Here is an 18,000-nt window from a genome sequence, read left to right as displayed (position 1 = left end):
AAAGATAGGATGTTAAAAGAGAAACAACAGGAAACATTCAGATCTAGACACAGAGCGAAAAAATCTACCAGTCATCATACCTGGACAGAAAGTGTGGATCAGGACATCGAAAACCACTGGAACGGTCCGGGGGGGAAGCAGCAACGCCAAGATCGTATCAGGTAGAAACAGAGATGGGAACACTGAGAAGGAATCGAGCTCATCTTACTGTTCTTCCAGAACCAACTCAGCAAGAGGTCAACGTTACAGTGACAAGGTCAGGTAGGATTTCCCGTCCACCAGAAAGAATGGACTTATAAGATGAATTAGCATAGGTAGACCTGCTGTCAAGAAAAGGGCAGAATAACCCCTTCAGCAGAGTCAGGAATGGCCAGGTAGTCTACCCTGGCTTCCAGCTTAAGAAAGAAAGTTCAATGTTATGTTATTGAGATGTTTGTTCCCTGGAAAAAAAAAAAAAAAAAAAAAAAAAGAATATATAACCATGGGGATATAAGTATGTAGAATAATAATAATGAGATTTTGAGACTAAAAGGGGGGGATGTAGTGTAACCAACAGAACACTAGAGGGCACTCCTGGTGCAGAAAAAGGTTATAGGGTTGTAAAGAGAAAAGAAGAATAAATGGATGTTCAATAACAGAGCTGTTTGCGTGTCCTGATGTTTCACCTCCGAGTTTAAGATATAACCATCTGTTACAGTATCAGCTGCCAAATTCAAATATGCGTTTGTGCTTTGGCTGGCGCAGAGACAGACGTGTTTTTACAGTGCTGCACATTATAACCAATCACACAGGATTCTGTTGAGCTTATGAATGCAGTGGCCAATCAGAGGCATTCAGATGAGTCATCGCTGAAAAGCCCGTTTTGTTCAATGCGCGCGCTCGCTGACTGAATGCTGCTCTCTGGAGAATTCTCTCATCATAAACAAAGTGCAGATGTGTGAACGACGTAAGTAAGATATTCATTTCACAGTAACAGCTTCAGTGATTATAATGGGAGTTTTTGAGAGTGCTTGAACTAGACTAATGTTAATATTATTTGATAATGCAACTATTCTTTGCTCTCTTAATGTACAATGAAAGTGTTATAATTAGTAACTTACAATGTTTTTATTAAATTTACGTTAAATACAAAGTCAGTTGTATTAAAAATATTCTATGACATGACACCCATCTAGTACAAGTTAAAAGACAGGTTTTATGCATAGGCTTGTTAATAGATTACACTTATATTAGGCTACTTTTCCCATAGACCATTATAGATAAACTAACATGATCTATAAAGGTGCTAAATGTATTTACTAATATATAAGAATCCTGATATTTTATGATATAATTAACAAATTTGGGGAAATTTTGAATAAAAAAGGAATGAAATTTCAACAGAGGGGGGCCTTTAATCGGTCTGTGCCCAGGGCACCACTGTGTCATAATCTGTCCCTGAGTGGTCTCAGCACTATGCCTACGTGGCCTGACTGAACTAACGCTGCGCTCGATAAAAATATAAAAATGCATCGATTCGCTACAGGAGGCCTTGTTCACCCCCTGGAGCTGTGTGAGACACTTTTTTTTATTAAAGGAGTCATCGGATGCAAAATTCACTTTTGTTGTTGTTTGAACATAAATGTGTTGAAAGTGTGTTGGAAAGTGTGTTGAATTTTGTTGGATGTAATAATCAACATAGCAGTCGTCATTTACTCCCGACATCTGAGCTGCTGTAGACACAGAGGATTAATGTTACTTTCATTTTGAAGTGAATGCGCCAATCCCCATTCTGCCTAAATGTGTCTATGTTCGTGCGAATCATTCATGATCCAGCTTCACCTACAGAAGAAGTGAGTATAAGGTTTTTAATGAATATTCACGGCTAAAGGAAACAGTACTGCTTGTCACCCTACAAAAGAGAGTGGCGGGGTCAGCAGATCATTTAAAGCAAAATGGGCTAAAAACAGAGCTCGTTTTGACAGGGTAAAAAAGGTGTTTTTTACACTACCATTGAGAAATTTTAACAAAAGTATGTTATAGACTTTTCATTAAGACCCTAAAGAATCATATTAACATATCAAATGGGCATCTGATGACCCATTTTTATTTCACTTCTTTTGGACTGATGCACTGCAACACCCACTGATTGCAATTAAACAGCTTGAAAGATCAAAGACAATTTTTAATATAACTCAGACTGGATTCGTCTGAAAGAAGAAAGTCATATACACCTAGGATGACTTGAGAGTGAGTAATTTATGGGCTAATTTTCATTTTTGGGTGAACCTACCCTTTAAGTGGTTAAGGTCTCAGTTTTTTTTTTTTTTTCCTTTTTTTTTTTTTCCAAACAGTTACACCTTTATTTGGAGCTGTTGGGAATGAGATCATCATCCAGTGTGCTACATGATAAAACCCCTCAAGATGGGGTGTACATGTACAAAAAAGGGGCAAGTAAATATAAGCAGGAACTCTTCTACTATTACAAAGATGGCACTTTTATCCATAGATCAACAATGTACAAACCCAAAGTCCGTGTAGATGGAAAAATTCCCAACCTTAATGTCACCTTCTCAAATGTAAATACCACAGACATTGGGCTTTACTGGTGTGAATTTAATTTGGAAGAGAAAATTACAGTTAGCAGGCTCACATGGTTATGGATAGGTAAGTGTGTCTTACACTTCACGTAAATAATTTCATTATAAAACATGATGGTTTTATTGTGGTCTGAATGTCATGCATGCATTTATTACGTAAACTATGTAAATGGTAAACTTATATTCAGATCAAGAGATTGAGCAGTAAAATCATTTTCTGCTTAATATTGAATAAAGAACAGCATAGAGGATAGATCTAATTCTCTGGCCTTGATTTTCTATTCTGTCATGGAAAAACAAGAAGAGAAAGTAGACGAACCAGGAGAAGGGCATAAAAAAGTGTGTCCAGATGTTCCTCATACGAAGATCTTACACTTTTTGTGTGCTGTCATTTTGTTACTCTGCATAATTTGTTTAGTCTTTGTGATTCTGAAGGTAAGTATACATGCACACACACGCACACAAAATTAGTGTTGAAAAGTACAAATCAAAAAGAAATAAACTTTTAGACAACATGATGCATAGCCTATATATCTGAAATATGTTATTATGCTGTCATGTGAGCCCAGTCTTACGGCAATTTCAATCTATTTATTCGTATTCATGAAATTCCCCCTTTTTTCGAATCACTCTGCACGACTTTCAGTGTAATGTATTTCAGTAGGGATTGTCTTGGGTACCCCTTCAGTGTTTAAATCTTCACATTTGTAAAACTAGAAATGATTTTATATTAATTAATTTTGGATTACTAACACCACTCCATACCCTAAACCTAAGTCCACTTTTCAACGATATAAAACACAAGCAAATAAAAGTACAGGAGGGGCCGGATTTACCTCTTATAATAAAATAGGCAAAACTAAATTTTGGCCCCTCTCCCTATTAATATTTTAACACCCCAGCAAACAAAAATATTTCATAATCAGTGGAAACCATTACGGTGTTTTCAATCGCAATAAGCGCTTACATGACAATAAAGAATGTAGCCTAGTTCCATTGAATGAAAAGAAATGAACCGTTCCAATAATAGGTTCCGGTGTCATGGCCACATTACCACTTCAGGAGTGCATTATTTCTTTAATTTTAATGGTCTGGAGTCACAACCATGCCTCAAGGCATTGTTCAGATCATTGGTGCCGATCCCGTTCCCACGGAAAAAACACGTGATAGTCTCCATTCATTTTAACCAATAAGAAATGGATTTCAGCTTCTACCACTTTATTCTCGTTTTCATAGTTCATTTGAGGCAGTTTTTGGTGTTATTTTAATGGAAAATATCAAGAGTACATTATTGTAATACGAGAGGGTGCCAGCATAAATCCCATATTATACAGTGATGGCTCTGTGCTCCCTCAGATATTTTCCTGCGTTTGCAAGAATAAGTGCTTATTGTAAACTGATATTTATTAAATCATTTTATTTAGTGAAGCGCAACCCTCATAGAAAGTGTTGCCTTATTCATGAAACTTGCGTAAATATTTGAGTAAATTCTGAGTAGGATAATTTGCGTGTAAAACAGACCTTCCCAAAAACTCTCCTCCGGATTCACAAATGCTTCGTAAACATCCGATTTGAAAGTTAAACGTGCGTAGGTTAATGAATTCCAGTCATTCATAAATAGGGCGCGTGTACACGCTCATTCACAATTAGCTTAATCCCCGCCTATGAATTACAACTATGCAAATTGCATGTCCAGGAACGCAGTGGAATATTCTGGTCTACTATTTCAGGTTTGGCTCAGGTATATTGTGTTAATGCAAAATATAATAGGCCATATGCCTAACAATAAATAATTGGTGTCCACCAAAGTGTTTTTAGCCAGCTGAAAAAATGTCATGTGCTCTTCTTAAAACGTCCAGCTGGTGGCACTTGAGAATGCTTTGGTGGTAGCGTTTCTCCAGCTGAGACACTTTGGTTGTTGCTATGTTTTGGAATATCCACGGCAGCAACGTATTACTAGTATGTCATTTTTATGAATTTTTACTAAATATTAAAAAGCAGTAACCGGTAATATTGACTTCTCCATTAGGCAGTAGGATGGTTGGTCTGTATTTGTCCCGCCCGTTTAAGTGGCAACCTTCCGGTGTCTCTCATGAAACCAACACGGAAGTGACTAAAACTACAATTCATTGACTGGCCGAATCTTAAGTTGAACTGCTTCAAGAACCTCGCTACTGAGAAATGTCATGTGGCTTTCAGCTGCTAAACTATTTTATTATTAAATTCTTGGGGCAGCTCTGACAACAAGTTTCAGTGCGCGTTTCCATGTATGCGAGTGAGTGCGTGTATGTACTGTATGCAGGGTTCTTACACCTTTTCCAAAGTAAAATTTATTTTACTTTGCACTTTTTTACGAGCACTTTTCAAGCACTTTCAAGGTGCATGTTCAAGATTTTCCAGCACTGTACAACTGTGGTAAATTACATTTCTACATACATACATACATACTTCAGTTCTTCACTGTAGATGTTATTGTGCTAATAACAAACCACCTGTCTGGATTACATATAACATTGCCTAAAATAACCAACATACAGTATATAAGTTATAAAATTAAATAAATACATAAAGAATTTACAGGGTATCTGCATTATTTTTAAAATAAAATTTAAGCCTTTTTAAGAAGCTTTTTAAGAGCACAAATAGAAATGAATACTGTATGTGCAGTGTAGGGCAATGTCTATGGTAATATTGTTACACTTTTCAAAAATGAGGCGGTGCTCTTCCTTTGTGCAACACATTTATTCCTGTATAAAAGTATGAAAAAGACAGGTTAGATCAGGAACACTCTCTGTAGCGTGTACACTCAAACTCACTCATTACATACTGAGCGGTCTTTCACTCTACTAGCGTCAGCTAGTCTTAACAGTATCAAAAATAATGTCTCAAAGTGCAAGCATTTATGCATATTCATGACACTGACTGGACACACCATCACGCTATCCTCAAAATTACCTTTTCTAAACCCATTAACACTATAACACAATAAACCTAAACATGTTCAATACTCACTCTTACCCTGTGCAGAGGCAAGTATAGTAAATAACATTAAAGTATCGCATTACACTCTGTTAACATAAATACAGGCGAGTAATGTGCAAACTCTATACTCAAACATTGAAAATTACAATTCAGTATATAGCTACATTACTCCAGCATTTTTAATTGTATAAACTTTTCTTATTGCTCTTTTTATCATTTTATGAATTACTTTAATCACAGTTTTAACCCAATACCGGTTTCTATATTTTAACATTATACATCCTCAGCAAATGGATAATAAAATCATTAACACACTGAGTCTGATTTCTTATTAATAATACACCATGAAATGCTCTTTTTTTCAGTTAATGGCTGATGGAATGACTCTCCATAAAGTTAACACGTGAGTGGGGTGATTAGGCCTATTCACACGTGCGTTTTAGCTTCACCTCTTTAACACTACATACGACTATTTCAGGTTCTTAAACATAGACTTAGTAAATAACCCATCACTTGTCTCACATTTTTATGTAGATCATGGTATTTTTAAACACTAACTACTCATTTTCACTCATGCAGAAAGTTATGATCTTTTATCAGGATTGTTAATCTGATCGTCCGCCATTTTAGGTGCAAAAACTCTGAACCAGTGTAACATTGAACATCTCAATATGTTTCTCGCAAGAACTACAGTTTTATAAGCACATAATACCGTTGTGATTTACTAGAGGGCGAATTTTCGTCAGCTTACCTGTATAAAAGTATGAAAAAGACAGGTTAGATCAGGAACACTCTCTCTGTCGTGGCCAAAAGTTTTGAGAATTACATAAATATTAGTTTTCAAAAACTTTGCTGCTAAACTGCTTTTAGATCTTTGTTTCAGTTGTTTCTGTGATGTACTGAAATATAATTACAAGCACTTCATACGTTTCAAAGGCTTTTATCGACAATTACATGACATTTATGCAAAGAGTCAGTATTTGCAGTGTTGGACCTTCTTTTTCAGGACCTCTGCAATTCGACTGGGCATGCTCTCAATCAACTTCTGGGCCAAAACCTGACTGATAGCAACCCATTCTTTCATAATAACTTCTTGGAGTTTGTCAGAATTAGTGGGTTTTTGTTTGTCCACCCGCCTCTTGAGGATTGACCACAAGTTCTCAATGGGATTAAGATCTGGGGAGTTTCCAGGCCATGGACCCAAAATTTCAACATTCTGGTCCCCGAGCCACTTAGTTATCACTTTTGTCTTATGGCACGGTGCTCCATCGTGCTGGAAAATGCATTGTTCTTCACCAAACTGTTGTTGGGTTGTTGGAAGAAGTTGCTGTTGGAGGGTGTTTTGGTACCATTCTTTATTCATGGCTGTGTTTTTGGGCAGAATTGTGAGTGAGCCCACTCCCTTGGATGAGAAGCAACCCCACACATGAATGGTGTCAGGATGCTTTACTGTTGGCATGACACAGGACTGATGGTAGCGCTCACCTTTTCTTCTCCGAACAAGCCTTTTTCCAGATGCTCCAAACAATTGGAAAGGGGCTTCATCGGAGAATATGACTTTTCCCCAGTCCTCAGCAGTCCATTCACTATACTTTCTGCAGAAGATCAATCTGTCCCTGATGTTTTTTTTTTGGAAAGAAGTGGCTTCTTTGCTGCCCTTCTTGACACCAGGCCATCTTCCAAAAGTCTTCGCCTCACTGTGCGTGCATATGCGCTCACACCTGCCTGCTGCCATTCCTGAGCAAGCTCTGCGCTGGTGGCACTCCGATCCCGCAGCTGAATCCTCTTTAGGAGACGATCCTGGCGCTTGCTGGACTTTCTTGGACGCCCTGAAGCCTTCTTTACAAGAATTGAACCTCTTTCCTTGAAGTTCTTGATGAACCTATAAATTGTTGATTTAGGTGCAATCTTAGTAGCCACAATATCCTTGCCTGTGAAGCCATTTTTATGCAACGCAATGATGGCTGCACGCGTTTCTTTGCAGGTCACCATGGTTAACAATGGAAGAACAATGATTTCAAGCATCACCCTCCTTTTAACATGTCAAGTCTGCCATTCTAACCCAATCAGCCTGACATAATGATCTCCAGCCTTGTGCTCTTCAACATTCTCACCTGAGTTAACAAGATGATTACTGAAATGATCTCAGCAGGTCCTTTAATGACAGCAATGAAATGCAGTGGAAAGGTTTTTTTGGGATTAAGTTAATTTTCATGGCAAAGAAGGACTATGCAATTCATCTGATCACTCTTCATAACATTCTGGAGTATATGCAAATTGCTATTATAAAAACTTAAGCAGCAACTTTTCCAATTTCCAATATTTATGTAATTCTCAAAACTTTTGGCCACGACTGTACTAGCGTCAGTGACCAATCCTCAGCCTAGTGTTATGCTTAGGGTGCCCTCTATTGGTGAAACTGAGTTTCACAACAATAACACTTTTTCTAAAAATACATCGCAACAGTATTATCATCAAATGTCACTGTAATTCTTATTATCAGAACTCCATTACCGAAATCAAAATTTAAGGGGGGCAATATTTATGTGTGTCTCTTAAAGGAGCAATAAACACTCAGGGCTACAATATGACTGGTACTATAAAATGACTGCAAAAAACATGATTTGCATTTCAAAAACAGGTTCTTCACAAATGAATAAAGTTTAATATAGTGATAAACCTCACATTTCAGCCTTTAAACTATTTTTTAAGAAAATGGATTAGTCAAAAGAAGCTATTGTAATTATCTTAATTTAAAACACACACACACTCACGCCTTTGTTAATCCTTTGGATTTTTAAACAATAGCAATTTCGCATTGTTCTAAACAAAATCAGCAAATTGCCAGCAGGTGGCGCATGTCCTTAAATTTGTAGTGACAATGATTAAAGGGGTCATATGACGTTGCTAAAAATAACATTATTTTGTGTATTTAGTGTAATTAAATGTGTTTATGCGGTTTAAGGTTCATACTGAACATTATTGTTTCTCCTCTATGCCCCGCCTTTCCGAAACGTAATTTTTACAAAGCTCATCGGTCTGAAAAGCGAGGTGGCCAGCTATCCAGTGTGCTGTGATTGGCTGAATACCTCAAGCATGTGACGGAAATGTTACGCCCCTTACCAGTGTTGCCAAGTCCGGGGTTTTCCCACAGAATCGGGCTACTATAACACTGTTGCTGTGGGTTATGTTTAATGTACACGGGTTGAAATGACTCCAATAACATGATATTTATCTATTGGAATGCAAATTTTAGCAGGGGAACCCTACCAAAAAATGTGTATTTTAACCCCCGGAACGAGATTGGGCTAGTTTTGGGCTAGTTTGAGTAGCGATTGGGCGGGTTTTCTTGTGAAAACCTGGCAGCCCTTACCATACTGGGATGCCGAGTCCCAGAGCGACGAGACAAAAACATTAAGACCCATTATAAACGGGGCATTTGTTGTATCCAGTGGGGACATAATTATGGATTAAAATTACTTATACTGTCTTTTTACGTGTTGCATTGCATCGTGCTGCATAAACATAAATCCATGTCTGCATTTGTGATCGGAGAAACGACAAACAACAAGCGCTACTCTACACTGCTCAAAACTCGCATTTGAATCATCAGTGGCAAATCCTTTAAATATGAAAATGTACTTACTGTCTTTGAGTCAGAACAGCCGGCATTTACTCTCCCAGGATCAGGAAACAGTCCTCCATAAAATGCGCTGCACACATCTGAATATTTGGGTTGAACTGTTCCAAAACAGTGTTGTAAATACAACTTAACCACTGATTTCTATTTGTTTCCTCTTTTGGAATGCCAAACAAGGTAGTTTCGCTTTCACAACAAACATTGAGTGTCTCCACGACATGGCGCCGGTGGCAACAGAGAGAATAAAAGTAACGCCTTCTTTCTTTGTGTGAACATTTGGGTGGCGTTATGCAAATTTTCCCACATCGTGACGTGGGGGCGTGTTTAAACAAGGCATTTTAGGAGGGCATGGATAAGTCTTAACTTTTATAAAGAATATCTCTTTGGGTTTGAGACTTTAGTCTTTGCAACTTTAAGGACCTTATCCATTAACAAACATCTTGTGCCACTCCACAGAGAAAGAACAACTTGAAATCGCATCATAAATCATATGACCCCTTTTAAAATTCAGTCATTATATACTCCCTGCCATGTTGTACCAAACCTGTATTACTTTCTTTCTTGTGCTGAACACAAAACAAGATATTTTGAAGAATGTGCGTAACCAAACAGTTGCTGGTCCCCACTGACTTTGATAGTAAGAAAAGGAAAATATGGAAGTCACTGGGCACCAGCAGGTGTTTGGTTTCCCACATTCTTCAAAATAACAGGTTTAGGTTCAGGTTTAAACAACTTTATTTTTGGGTGAACCATTCATTTAATGTTAATAAAATAAAACAGAGAAAAATAACTCACTGATCTTGACTGAAGAACTTGAATACAGTTGCCAAAATTCAGCAGTATTAAAATAACTTTTTGCACCAAATAGTATTGATAATCGTATCTTTTAGTACTGGAATCGATAATAAAAAAAAAAACTTAACAGGAGGCTACTCAAGTATTTAGTTTTCATTTTAACCATAATTTATCATTTTCAAGCCATCGCTGACTGAATGTATCTCGCTAATCTGGATGTTTTTATCTCCCACTCTGTTCCATCAGAAGGCGCGTGTCAATAAAGACACCGGCAGATCACGCATCAATAAAGACACCGGCAGATCAGCCACATGTGCAGACTGGAGCGGAGCTGCTTATTTTATGTAAAAAAATAACTAAATAAATAACAAAAAAAAAAGTCCTATTCAGCAAATTTATTATGAAACCAAATGCAACTGCATTTTCAAGCACTTTACTAAAATCCAAGCAGTTTTCAAACCTTGAAAACAATGCATTAAAATTAAAGCATTTTCAAGGATTTCAATTTTGCATTCCAAATCTTCTAAAGCCATGCGATGTTGTTATATGAATAGACTGGGTGAATTTTAAGGTTTTATCGCTGAAATAACTTGCTCTGTTAAAGCATGCAGTGTCTCATTAGGCTTGTTTGAGATGAGCAAAATATGTGCAGAACTGATCAATGATGATTACCGCAAGATGCATGCCGGTTAGAAAAGTGTCTGAGTTACGTCCGACCAAAGAACAGACCCTTTTAGGGCCAATGTCACAATTACGTCTCCGCGCTAGCTGGAGGCAAAACAAAGGGGAAACTGGAGGTGGCTAATTCAAACCAGCGCAGATTCAGCTACATAGGGAAGTTAAAATATTGTCTTATTGTGATGTTGGGTGCCAAAATCGACATAGTAGAGGCTCCAATTTTAAAGCATACCTGCTGCCACCGCCAGACAAAAAAACAACGACAGCTGTGGTTAAATGCAATAAAACAAGCAGACTGGGCAGAAATGATAGTCAAAAATGCTTGTGTTTCCTCCGAACATTTCATCTTAGAAAAGGTTAAATAAAGTATTGTCTTTTGTAGTTATGTATTATGGTTTGTGTTATGCATCTGAAGATTTCTTATGCATCTCACAACTATGTTGCGTATGAAATAATGTCTGTGCATGTGTGTAAAAAAACAAACTGACGATTTATGTGCTTAATGGTCTGTAATTATACATTGTTGTGATTGATTGTAGCTGGAATTTTAAGAACTTGGTAAGAAAAAAAATCAATTACAGAAAGTTCAAAATTAGTTACTGGAATTTTTATTTCTAGAAAATATTCACATCTTAATTTAAATGTACTATATGTAAGGGAAAGGTATGTAATGTCAATGTAAACTTACATCATTTGCAGGAGGTATATACTTTAAAAACTATTTGTATCATTACATGACACATACATCTTCAAATAATATATCCATCACATAGAATCAAATTTAGCTCAAAGGGACGAGACTAGGTGGTGTTTCTTCTCATCGTGGCTAAGTAGCAGGCGTGCAAGGCTGAAGCACGCTGGAACGGCGCTAGCAGAACGCTAAAAGTGATGACAAAGCATGACTAAAAGCAAAAGCTAAAAAGCAGAGGCTAAAAGCCGGCATGACTGATAGCAAAAGCTAAACGAAAGCTAAAAGCTAAAAGCTGAATTTGATGGTGTCCTGAGTATTTAAACTGGCCTTTTGGCCACACCTCAAATATTGTCTTGACCAATTAGATATTGTCTTTTCTCAGAGTGTTGCAACGTCTGTCCCACCCATTCATAAATCATATGTTATCTTATCAAGGACGTGGTCCGAATTTTCCCACTCTTGCAGGGTATAATTTGGACATGATTCCTATAACAAGAATATGATACATTTGACAAATAACTGATGGTCAGAAAACGTTTCAAGCAAGAAGATTCGAACACACACACATACTAAACATGAATATGATCCCTTAAGCTATTCAAGAGTTATTTAAAAAGACATACACAATAAGTGATTAGAAACATTATAATCAAACTTGTGGGTTACATAAATGATATGGAGTTAAGCAATGGACTGATATCCATTTAGAAGTCTTTTTTGAGTTCATTTTAGTGCATATATGCATTGGAAGGCATTCTCTGTGCCATTCTGGGGAGTAAGGATATGTCCTGTGAAGACCAGAGGGGTTAACAGGTCTCCTTAGGAATTTCAGTCTGGTTCTGCTAGGTGGGGGGAAGTCAATCCAACGATCTTGTTTACTCTCACGGCTTTACATGTGAAGGTCAGACTGTCCATCTCTTCGATTACTTGCCCCCAATTAGACAATCTCTTCTTCGAATTGAAATTGTCAATAATTGTTCTAATGGTGTTAATGTTGAAAGCTGTTCTCTGAAAGAGTTGGTTGGTTATCAGACTGTGGTGCTAGGAGTTGATTTACAGCGTCCTGTTGCCTTTCCGAGGAATTTGGCTTCTCTTGTTTCAACCATGCTCACGATCGAATCTTTAATTTGTCTGGTTCAGGCCTCATACGTTACATATGTTTAACTTTTGTGTGTGTTCTGGCCCAGTTTACTCTAATGTAACTGTAAAAATAGTTGCCTGCTGAAATTGAAATATACAGTGGGTACGGAAAGTATTCAGACCCCCTTAAATTTTTCACTCTTTGTTATATTGCAGCCATTTGCTAAAATCATTTAAGTTCATTTTTTTCCTCGTTAATGTACACACAGCACCCCATATTGACAGAAAAACACAGAATTGTTGACATTTTTGCACATTTATTAAAAAAGAAAAACTAAAATATCACATGGTCCTAAGTATGCAGACCCTTTGCTCAGTATTTAGTAGAAGCACCCTTTTGATGTAATACAGCCATGAGTCTTTTTGGGAAAGATGCAACAAGTTTTACACACCTGGATTTGGGGATCCTCTGCCATTCCTCCTTGCAGATCCTCTCCAGTTCTGTCAGGTTGGATGGTAAACGTTGGTTGACGGCAATTTTTAGGGCTCTCCAGAGATGCTCAATTGGGTTTAAGTAGGGCTCTGGCTGGGCCATTCAAGAACAGTCACGGAGTTGTTGTGAAGCCACTCCTTCGTTATTTTAGCTGTGTGCTTAGGGTCATTGTCTTGTTGGAAGGTGAACCTTCGGCCCAGTCTGAGGTCCTGAGCACTCTGGAGAAGGTTTTCGTCCATGATATCCCTGTACTTGGCCGCATTCATCTTTCCCTCGATTGCAACCAATCATCCTGTCCCTGCAGCTGAAAAACATCCCCACAGCATGATGCTGCCACCACCATGCTTCACTGTTGGGACTGTATTGGACAGGTGATGAGCAGTGCCTGGTTTTCTCCACACATACCGCTTAGAATTAAGGCCAAAAAGATCTATCTTGGTCTCATCAGACCAGAGAATCTTATTTCTCACCATCTTGGAGTCCTTCAGGTGTTTTTTCATGTGTCTTGCACTGAGGAGAGGCTTCCGTCCGGCCACTCTGCCATAAAGCCCTGACTGGTGGAGGGCTGCAATGATGGTTGACTTTCTACAACTTTCTCCCATCTCCCGACTGCATCTCTGGAGCTCAGCCTCAGTGATCTTTGGGTTCTTCTTTACCTCTCTCACCAAGGCTCTTCTCCCCCGGGAGCTCAGTTTGGCCGGACGGCCAACTCTAGGAAGGGTTCTGGTCGTCCCAAACGTCTTCCATTTAAGGATTATGGAGGCCACTATGCTCTTAGGAACCTTAAGTGCAGCAGAAATTTTTTTGTAACCATGGCCAGATCTGTGCCTTGCCATAATTCTGTCTCTGAGCTCTTCAGGCAGTTCCTTTGACCTCATGATTCTCATTTGCTCTGACATGCACTGTGAGCTGTAAGGTCTTATATAGACAGGTGTGTGGCTTTCCTAATCAAGTCCAATCAGTATAATCAAAACACAGCTGGACTCAAATGAAGGTGTAGAACCATCTCAAGGATGATCAGAAGAAATGGCCAGCACCTGAGTTAAATTTATGAGTGTCACAGCAAAGGATCTGAATACTTAGGACCATGTGATATTTCAGTTTCTTTTTTAATAAATCTGCAAAAATGTCAACAATTCTGTGTTTTTTCTGTCAATATGGGGTGCTGTGTGTACATTAATGTGGAAAAAAAATAACTTAAATGATTTTAGCAAATGGCTGCAATATAACAAAGAGTGAAAAATTTAAGGGGGTCTGAATACTTTTCGTACCCACTGTAAATCATTATGGTTTCTATGGCTAGGACCTGCAGTTCCTTAAAGGAATTAAGTTTACTACTAGACTAAAAACAGTTAAAGTTAGCAGGTGCATAAGAGAGTCCCACTTCAAATCACACAATATTTTTACACTTTTGTGAATAATCACCTGTCAGTGTATTTGATAAAACAATGAAAGGCAAGATTTCTGTCACACTGAGTTTCTACAGTGGATTGTCCAACATTCCATTCTTTTATTCTACCATTCAACTCTCACCCATCTTTAAATTATATATTCAATTTATTTTATTGAGTATACTGTGATTTTTCCCTCCCAGCCTCATACTCACCCATCCCAGAGCAGCACCTCATAAGCACCACCACACTCACTGAACAGGGCCCTACACTTACTTTTATTTTTAAGAGCACTTGTGCTGCTAATTAAACAAAAAAACAAAAAATAATTAGGTGCACAGTTAAAAAAAAAAAAAAAAAAAAAAAATCAGGAGCACCTTCTGAACAATAAAAAAATTAATCAGAATCAGAAAGAGCGTTATTGCCAAGTATTATTGCGCATACAAGGAATTTGTTTTAGTGACATAAGCTTCCAGTACACAGAGACAGCACACACACACACAAAGACAAATATTGCAAAATAAATCGAAAAAATAAATAAATTGTATGAACAGTTGTGCTATAGATGATAATGGAATAGAATAGAGTGAGATGCAGGGATGTACTAGGATGGAGTTGGTAACAAATAAATATAAGGATATTGCACATTTTTATTGCATAAGTGGGGAACATTTAACTGTTCATGAGGTAGATTGCCTGGGGGAAGAAACTGTTCTTGTGCCTGGCTGTCCTGGTATTTGCTGCTCTGAAGCGCCGGCCAGATGGCAAAAGTTCAAAAAGGGGGTAACTTGGATGTGAGGGATCCAGAATGATTTTCTGAGCCCTTTTCCTCACTCTGGATGTATACAGTTCTTGAAGGGTGGGCAGGGGAGCACCAACAATCCTTTCAGCAGTTTGAACCATTCTCTGTAGTCTTTTGTAGCTGAACCAAACCAGACAGTTATTGAAGTACACAGTACAGACTCAGTGATGGCTGAGTAGAACTGTTTCAGCAGCTCCTATGGCAGGTTAAACTTCCTCAGCTGGTGAAGGAAGTACAACCTTTGTTGGGCCTTTTTAACAATGGAGTCAATGTGATTGTCCCACTTCAGGTCCTGAGAGATGGTGGTTCCCAGGAATCTGGATGACTCCACTGCAGCCACAGTGCTGTCTATGATGGTGAATGGGGGGAGTGCAGGGGGGTTTCTCCTGAAATCCACTATCATCTCCACTGTTTTGAGAGTGTTCAGCTCCAGGTTGTTAAGACTGCACCAGACAGCCAGCTGCTCAAACTTTTGTCTGCAAGTAGACTCGTCACCGTCCTGGATGAAACCGATGACTGCAATGTCGTCTGTAAACTTCAGGAGCTTGACAGAGGGGTCTTTAGACGTGCAGTCGTTGGTGTAGAGGGAGAAGAGCAGTGGGGAGAGAACACATCCCTGAGGGGCACCAGTGTTGGTGGAGCGGCTGTTTGACATGAATTTCCCCAGTCTCACTAGCTGTTGCCTATCTGTCAGAAAGCTGGTGATCCACTAACAGATAGAGCTAGGAACAGAGAGCTGGGTCAGTTTGGTCTGGAGGGCTGTTGGGATGTTGGTGTTGAAAGCCGAAATAAAGTCCACAAACAGGATCCTCACATAAGACCCCGTTTTGTCCAGATGTTGCAGGATGAAGTGCAATGCTTGCTTAGTTGGGGACACTTCATTTACAGCGATATCGTTGACTTGATTGCAAATTATTGCACAGATACCATTTAAACTGAACTGAGCTGCATGATGACATCACTGAATTCAATGATGAACTGCCTTTAACTGTCATTTTGCATTATTGACACACTGTTTCCCTAATTAATGTTGTTCAGTTGCTTTGACGCAATCTTTTTTGTTTAAAGCGCTGTATAAATAAATAAAGATTGATGGCATCATCCAAAGACCTGTTTGCTCGGTAAGCAAACAGCAGGGGGTTCAGTAAGAGTCCAGTGATGTCCTTCAGATAAGCCAGAACCAGTATTTCCCTTAACCTTCCCAATTACGAAGTAATATTGGACTCCTTAAAGTGATTTATAGGGGCTTTTTTCTAACTGCATTTAAAGTATATTATCTTTTGTGTCTAATTTAAAAGTATATTTTTATGTTTTTTTTTCTCAACATTTCTAATTAAAACAATGGAATAAGAAGAATAAGTTACTGATCAAATAAAATCAGTATTAAAATGCATTTGCACTTACAGAGCTGGCAAGAACACAAAAGTGGCTCGAAGGTATTTACAGACATTTAATGAGGCTCAGAGGTGGCATGAGTGCAATTAACTTCATAAATTCATGTTGAGATTACGGTTTAAATATAAAATTTTGAATACAGAAATATTCAATGATTTAAATAACTGAAATGATACTTTAAAAAAATGAAACTAAAACTGCCATTAGGTGGCGGCAAGTTACTGATTTTATCACTGAAACATTCACTCAGTTGATTCGTTGGAATGGCTGATTCATTCAGGAACAGTCTTTATGAATGGGTAATTGAATTGACTCACTAGATTCATTTAAAACCACAGATTCATTCATAAACGAAACAACGCTGTGTTTGAATGGAGATGTGCAGCAGCTCAGTTGTGAGTTTGTTTGAAATTATTTTATTTGATGAAATAGAGCAAAATCAGGCAATATTGTTATAGTCAGACAATGTAAGTCACTTAATATTAACTTTTTGTTTATTGAAATCACTTATTGTTCTTATATGCCAACAATCCCCTGCTGTTACAGTTACCTTAATGATAAAGTATATGCTACTTTGACATTCCAGGTAACGCTATGACTGAAAGAGCGTACTTCGTTTCATATCTCCTTTAGTGATTCACATTAGTTAATTTCAAGCTTGCACACTCAATGCTGCGCAAGGGTTGCACAATAGCAATAGTCATCAACAGAAAGACAGCATGATTATCAAAAAGTCGGTGCTTCGCAACACAGACAGGGTGAAATTATTTATCAGTGAACGTGTGAAAGGTCTGCCACAAAATGTAGCCACATGCTTTTTTAAGTGGGTATATGCAAATCCTTGACCTTTCCTAGTGCATATACAGTGTAAATCTGCGCATCACTTAGACTACACCACTGCTCTCTTTCGTTGTTATTCTGTCTATTTCTGTGTATCTGTGCTGTTGTCCAGTTGGAATTTTCACTCCAAAATGGTGGGCATGCTACCAAAACAGCATCAGAGTTTTGCCTCTTGGGCTTTTATACTCTTTGGTCCGACTTGCTTTGATGTCATGCTGACATGTGCCAAGAAACTCTCGCAACAGTGAGGTGACTGTCAGATTGCGCAGTCGGGTGCTGTTGCTCTCCACTGACTGCGGGTTAAGGCTAGAGGGGATCCGTATGGCTCTACTAGGCATGCACACATCAATACAGTGTAATTTTTGTCACACTGTACAACAATAATTACTATTTTTTCATTATTTTAAGGGGTAGGTTTAGGGTTGGGGTAGGTGTAGAAGTTAATAAAACACAATCTAATAAGTAGAAAATTAATTTTATTGTTCATTTCTGGTCGGAGCTGTATCCCTTCTAGCCACAACCTTGACTGTGCTGATCAAAAGCATGATGGGAAATGACTGACGACACAGCTTAATTCTCATTGATTCAGACAACCATGATGAGTTCTCTTCTAAAATCTATTTTCGTGTGATTT

The 18,000-nt window shown here is 38.2% G+C and overlaps 1 protein-coding gene across 1 annotated transcript in view; it reads left to right on the top strand.

Moving 5' to 3' along the window:
* si:rp71-81e14.2 (uncharacterized protein LOC100002239 homolog) overlaps window positions 1–18,000 on the top strand; it is a 164,555-nt gene that overhangs the window by 9,901 nt on the left and 136,654 nt on the right. The window contains exon 2 of the mRNA XM_042725723.1: window positions 2,334–2,646. Coding sequence (XP_042581657.1) covers window positions 2,361–2,646 — 286 coding nt within the window. The 5' untranslated portion in view covers window positions 2,334–2,360. The remainder of the gene's footprint in view (window positions 1–2,333; window positions 2,647–18,000) is intronic.

The sequence above is a fragment of the Cyprinus carpio genome, chromosome B6 (genome assembly GCF_018340385.1).
Source record: "Cyprinus carpio isolate SPL01 chromosome B6, ASM1834038v1, whole genome shotgun sequence".
Lineage (NCBI taxonomy): Eukaryota > Metazoa > Chordata > Actinopteri > Cypriniformes > Cyprinidae > Cyprinus > Cyprinus carpio.
Note: the sequence above shows the minus strand (reverse complement) of the source record. Positions and strands in the feature narration are given on the sequence as shown.